The sequence below is a fragment of the Fusarium pseudograminearum genome, chromosome 1 (genome assembly GCF_000303195.2).
Source record: "Fusarium pseudograminearum CS3096 chromosome 1, whole genome shotgun sequence".
Lineage (NCBI taxonomy): Eukaryota > Fungi > Ascomycota > Sordariomycetes > Hypocreales > Nectriaceae > Fusarium > Fusarium pseudograminearum.
In genome coordinates this window covers 5,881,769-5,888,328 of record NC_031951.1, presented here as the reverse complement: position 1 = coordinate 5,888,328, position 6,560 = coordinate 5,881,769, and the positions used below count along the sequence as shown (strand labels likewise).

General features: G+C 48.8%; 2 protein-coding genes across 2 annotated transcripts; both read left to right on the top strand.

Annotated features, from left to right (window-relative positions):
* Positions 1-2,005: 2,005 nt before the first annotated feature.
* Positions 2,006-2,527, top strand: FPSE_11317 (uncharacterized protein; the record flags this gene model as incomplete). The annotated part of the gene is made up of 1 exon (XM_009264434.1): positions 2,006-2,527. One exon carries the CDS (start codon positions 2,006-2,008, stop codon positions 2,525-2,527), a length of 522 nt encoding a protein of 173 aa, XP_009262709.1.
* Positions 2,528-3,520: 993 nt separating this feature from the next.
* FPSE_11318 (uncharacterized protein) lies at positions 3,521-6,460 on the top strand (the record flags this gene model as incomplete). Its single annotated transcript, XM_009264435.1, has 11 exons — positions 3,521-3,665; positions 3,724-3,891; positions 3,939-4,090; positions 4,146-4,504; positions 4,564-4,724; positions 4,775-5,035; positions 5,090-5,198; positions 5,251-5,613; positions 5,664-6,027; positions 6,084-6,222; positions 6,276-6,460. The coding sequence occupies 11 exons, from the start codon at positions 3,521-3,523 to the stop codon at positions 6,458-6,460; spliced, it is 2,406 nt and encodes an 801-aa protein (XP_009262710.1).
* Positions 6,461-6,560: the final 100 nt, after the last annotated feature.

Here is a 6,560-nt window from a genome sequence, read left to right as displayed (position 1 = left end):
GTCGCTTGATGCTGCTTGATGCATTGCAACTGAGCACTATGCACCTGTTTCCTTTTGATTCGTGTGCATTCGGAGTCACGGCATCGGATTTAATTATTCTCGACTCCACGAACGAACATGACCCTTTTCCCCAGGGGGGTAAGCGGGCTTTTTTCGCGTGACAAACCCCCTCGTGCATCTGATCAGTTATTCTGTCAGTTATTTCCATTTTACGTTCCATCAGGTCATTATGGAGTGCCGGAAATGCCGGTAGACAACGAATCCGCTGCAAAGGCTTGGCTCACCTGAGTTTCCTCTCCAGGAAGATGCTTTTCCCTACCCAACTACCTATCTGAGCGCGGGTCAACAAAGACCCTTACTTACAGGGAGGCACATTTCGGCGCTACTTCATCCTCATCTGTCTGAGCTCCTCTCCGTGGCGTCTGTCGTTTGTAATAGTACGGCGGCATCAACCAGTAGTCAATCGCTCGTCCCTTGGTCCCTGTTGCGCCTCCGGAAAAGACCGTTATCAATAGCTCGACATTTGATACAACGTTGCTCCGACTGAGGCCCTGCCGAATGCCGGGTGTTCCTGGCTAATTCGAGAACTATTGCCATGTCTCTAGCCTACCCAAGACTGGACACGCCAGTGTGCAATGTCATTCGCCACTGATTCTTCAAGCACCTTTTCCGTTTTACGCCTCCGTCCAGATGCCCAAAGACACGAGCCATCCAATGGCGACCTGCAATGGGTTCGGCAAGTTCCAGGCCTTGCGTGGAGCTCCTCATTGGGCACTGAAGCTCTGTACAGATCCCCTTGGAAACGGGTCGGGAATACCCATGATCACTGCGAGACAGGTGTTCTAGGCCCTCGATGGCCCACGGGTTTGCGTGTCCTCGTGCTCTGAGCCACAAAGTCTCTTGGCAGAACAGAGTTGTTGATCCTCGCGGTCTAGAACGGGCTGTGGCGTTCTTCCTGCCGGATGCTACGGCGCGTGTCAGTAAATTTGATCGCAACGGCTTTGCATCTTAATTTATTAGTGGCTAACCTTGTTTGACTCAAGAAGCTCGAAGCGGGCGGCGGACCGTTTGTGAAGCCCGCGATGCATTCGGTGGCATGAGCATGAGCATGGGGGAGGGGTGTTGGTGTTGAGGGGGAGGCTTTGTTTGAGACGCGAAAAAGAAGGGTCTAGGCCGTTTGTTGTGTTACGTTGTTTGTGATTGCAGTCACACGAGACATGGCTTGGCTGTGCTCGGCTGGGCAGTGAAGTCCTACCGTTTGTCTCTGTGATTGTGAATGTGAATACGGAGTTGAAGGATTGCGTGGTTGAGACGGGAGCTTGTGACATGGGATTGTCTAGGGTATGTGCTTCGTAGTTGATTGTGGCTGGGGTGACTCGTCAGTTATGAGGTTGATGCCTAATGTTTGACTGCGTTTGTGACTTGTTTGGGACGGCATAGATATCGTACCGTGAGTTCTATTCCTAGAAACAATGTCCTACTGTTGCGTTAGGTGTCGTGGCCTGTACCTGTCAGGGTTGTCTGTAGGTATCGCCAGTGGAAGAGGAGGTTCACTTTTGCTGGAAGACTGTTTGAGACTACCCTGCATGACTGTTGCCTGATATTGCACTCATGCTTGTGAATAACCCAGCAGTTGGATGCCCATATTGCTAGATGAACAATCTTCTGAGATGGATTGCCTACTGTTACGAGGCTCGATCAGCTGTTTTCCACTGCAAACATCCTACGAGCAAGCATAACTTACTGGATGTGAAAGCAACTGCAACTCTCTGAGCTCCCCATTCCATTGCAGGCAAACCATTTCGCTTGTTTGTGCTTGAAAGCGTGAAATCTCGACAATTGTCGTCCATCAGCTCAAGTGTTCGCCACAGCGCTTGAGATAAGATATGACTGGTCGGCCTCCCGCAGCTCAGATGACGTGGAACAAAGTGGAGGCATCCAACTCTCACCGTCCCTCACTTCAACACATTCGACTTGTCTGAATCACAGCATCAGCCCGACCAACATGGGAAAAGAGTTCGAGTTGATAGACTCTATCCTATTAGATTCCATGTCGACAACATCATCCAACATGGACGGAACTTCCACCCCAACACACACCGTCATGTCAGAGACACTCACAGACTACACTGAATCTGTTCCCTATCCTGGCGCTCACTTCATCATTCGCCAGCGCGACACAGGCAAAGTCATCACTCTCGTAGCCGGTGACCTTCAGCTTGCCGACGGTCTGAACCCCAAGGGTGGTTATCACTGGGAATGCATCGAGAAAAACAGATGGCTTGGTTTCCGCAACTGCGTGTCGGGGACCATCATCGGCCACAACAACAACAAAAAGTTCGTTGCAAGAGCAGAGAAGCACCAGTCTTACGAATACATTACACTCAGACCGAATCCCCAAGGTGGCTACGAGCTTATGACGAAACACAACCATGATGAGCTATGGAGCATGAACGTGGCAGATGATGGACAGCAGTTGGTTGAGACCAAAGGACAAGGCGCCTTGTGGGACTTTTTGAAAGTCTAGTCTTGCTGTTGGGCACAGGAGATGTTTGGTCGTTCATGGAGTCCTTTTGTCAGCTGATGGTGACTTCAGAGGTCTTAGCACCAGGAAGGGTAGCTACTCATCCTAGAGTGGGTTGGATATTGAAGATTTGGTGTTGATAGTGTTAGGACTGAGAGTCTTTCTACCCAAGGCTTGAGGCCGGAAGTGTGAAGCAAGGAAACACCCAATCATTCTATGTTGATAGCATCATGATATCACTGCTTCTGCAGCAACAATACCCAGACATTCATTGCGACTGATTCCATCTTATGTGTGACTGACCGGAAACGTTTGCCAAGAGCTATTGAGTACCATTTCTTGAAGGGTTCCTTTCTTGAACCTACTAGACACTGGCTATTCCTATCCACCGACCTTCTTTTGGGACAAGGTTGCCTTTTTGAACTACTTCTCGTTGTCTGACTTTAGTGATATTGAGTCCATCTATAATGCTGTCCAAGTGTTGTCGTTGTGTTATACGGACGACGTATCGGAATCAACTATCTATAACAGAAGGATATAACTCTTTCTTAATGCTTAGATCAGATCTCTTGGCAGGACTGAAAGTTGGGCTGAGTGGCACAATCCTTCTGGTACCAAAACCATGCCAAGACTGCGGCCCCTCAACGCTGAATCATCAAACACTCGTGGCAGTAAGGATTCACCAATGCCTGGAATCAGCTTGACTCGCTGAACGAAATTCGCCGAGACGATCTGCTAGACTTCGGTGGAGTCAAGCTGAGACGATCTTAAACGAGGCAGACCGAGCATCCAAACGCGGAACGAGAAGAACGAAATCTTTAGACTCGGTAGATCAAAATTTTAGTGTCCCATCAAGCCACCTCAAAGAGAAACAAGACTACACCGTTCTGGGAGAAGGAAGAGCCAAGCCACTGACATTCGTCAGTCGACACATCAATAAAGCTGGGCTTGAGGACAAGAGTTTGCACATGTTTCTCTTAAACAACTCTCGAGATCATGTCGAATCAGAAAGAAAAGTCAGCAAAGCAGTACGACGTAATGAGCGATACTAAAAGTGAACTCGATGAGTCTTTGGATGTGCCGCCTCCATATGAACTACATTCATCTGGCACGGTCCTCGCGAGCTCTGCTGCCGTCAATGGTAGGCAATCAATTGCAGCAGACACCCAATTGGAATCATCACTGACTGTGCTCAAAAGAACATGGATCCTTGGATATTACGTTCTCGTCTATGGCCCCGGAAGAGGTCAACCGCCTCTTGCCTCCTCCGAAACCACATCAGCCAGAGTCTGCTGCAGAGTCCTCAGCTACTCCGCAACAACCTTGTCCCAGGCTCACTGTCGTAATCCAGGTCGTGGGAAGTCGAGGTTAGTTTTGCAGCGGGAGTTATCAACTCGTTTATTTACTAGAACAGGTGATGTGCAACCCTTTATCGCCCTTGGTGTTGCTCTCAAACGATATGGCCATAGAGTCAGACTTGCCACTCATGATACATTTGCCGACTTTGTTCGATCGTCTGGCCTTGAGTTTTACCCTATCGGAGGAGATCCCGAAGATCTCATGGCTGTGAGTATTGGTACTTGCTAATTTCGTCTTGATTATTGACTCGGTGTCATCACAGTACATGGTCCAGAACCCGGGGCTCATCCCATCGATGCAGAGTCTCCGTGGTGGCGATATCGGACGCAAGCGTGTCATGATTCGTGAAATGCTTAGGGGCTGTTGGAAGTCTTGTGTCGAGCCTGACCCTATCTCATCCCAAGCATTTGTCGCCGATGCCATCATCGCAAACCCACCGAGTTTCGCTCATGTTCACTGCGCTGAGGCTTTAGGTATTCCGCTTCACATCATGTTCACGATGCCCTGGACAGCAACGAGAGCATTTCCACATCCATTGGCGAACGTCCAGTCACAAAATATGGATCCTAAGGCATCCAACTATCTCAGCTATGGTGTCGTTGACTTGATGACTTGGCAAGGGTAAGAACTCGGTCTTGTTTCATGATAGTGTGTTCATATACTAAATTGACACTCTATAGCCTGGGCGACGTGATAAACGGATGGAGAGCCAAAGACCTGGAGCTAGAGCGACTTCCCGCTGCCGTTGGACCAGATATTGTCGAGATTATGAAGATTCCCCATACCTACTGCTGGTCACCAGCTCTTGTCCCCAAACCAGCCGATTGGGGTGATAATATTGGTAAGCGAGCTATCGTCTATCTCATCGGAGCCACTAATTAAACAATATAGACATATCTGGTTTCTTCTTGCGCGATGAGCCTACTTATACGCCACCCAGCGATCTTGAACGATTCCTATCCAGTGCTCCCCAACCAGTTTACATCGGATTCGGCAGTATTGTCATTGAAGAACCGACGGAGATGACAAGAATCATCAAAGAGGCCTGTCAACGGGCTGGAGTCAGAGTCATCATATCGAGAGGCTGGAGTAAACTTGGGGGTACTGAGTCTAGCACTGACTCAGTATTTTACCTAGGAGATTGTCCTCATGGTACGTTCATGGCTCAGAGGTCATAGGGCATTTCCAACTGACCCTATGTCTTAGAATGGCTTTTCAAGCGTGTTGCCGCTGTTGTCCACCACGGCGGAGCAGGTACTACCGCATGCGGCCTTATCAACGGACGACCAACGACTATTGTCCCATTCTTCGGCGAGTACGTACCTGTTCGATCTTGTACTTGGCGTATACTAACATCTGACTTCTAGTCAACCTTTCTGGGGAGGTGTTGTCGCATCCAACGGAGCAGGTCCACATCCCATTGCCTACCGCAGTCTCTCAGTTGACAACCTGAGCGAGGCCATCCAGTTTTGTCTTAGTCCTGAAGCTCGAAACTCAGCAGAAATTATAGCAGCTCAGATGCGTCAGGAAAAGGGAGTTGAAAAAGCTGTCAACTCATTCCATCGACATCTCCCTGTGGCTGAAATGTCTTGCAACCTTCTCGATCAGCGTGTTGCACGATGGCGGTACAGCAAAGCCAAAAATGCTAATAGTAGTCCTATTCGGGTGTCAGACGAAGCACTACAAGTCCTCTTACAATCCAAGAAAGTCAAAATGGGAGACTTTAAGCTGTGAGATACTCGGTCTTGTCGTATTGGATCCCGTTGCTAATTAATTGCAGACTTCGACCCAAGGACTATCGTATCGAGAACCAACGTTGGGATCCTTTGACAGCGGGAGCTTCGTCCGTCCTGGGTACAATGACCGATTTCACGACCTCTCTAGGAGGCACCTTTATCGATCCTTTCAAAGAAATGAAACGTGTTAAGCAAGACGGATCACAGACTTCTGTAGGGGCAGCAGCGGCGGTAGCAGCCGGCAAGGGAATGCAGGGGATGACAACGGCGGTGGTAAAAGGCAGCTTGGTCGATTTCCCCCTGGCTTTGGCCGATGGGCTCAAGAATGTGCCTCGCTTGTATGGAGAGGAGGTTCGAGATCATGGTCCAGTGACTGATTGGAAAAGCGGTGGTACAGTTGCCGCCAAGGTACACTTCCTAGATACCCAGTTTTGTCGAAGCGAGGAGACTAACTATTTTTCTAGAATTTTGGCTATGGCTTCTATGAAGGCCTTACAAATATTGTCACCAAACCCATGAAAGGCGCCAAGGAAGAAGGAACCCTGGGATTCATGAAGGGACTTGGGAAAGGGACAGTCGATATTGTCACAAAGCCAGGCAGTGGTGAGTTTGTTGATATCTTTAATCCTTTGATCGATTAAGCTGACAATTCACAGCTATGTTTGGGTTGCTCGCTTATCCAGCTCAGGGTATTTATAAGAGTGCGAAGACTTACCAAAGGAGCAATGTTGAAAGGGCAATGGAAAATGGACGAACGGAGACCCTGAAGGTTACGCAATATTCTAGTCCTCAAGGCCAGAACGAGCAGGTTGTCAGGAGGTTTCAAGAACTCAACATCTAAGAGTTATCAGGGGATTGGCCAATCCATGCTAGCAGATCAATATCTCGTTTGTAGCTATGATATCTATTTTCTGTCTAGTCAGTTATGACGTTGATTGTAT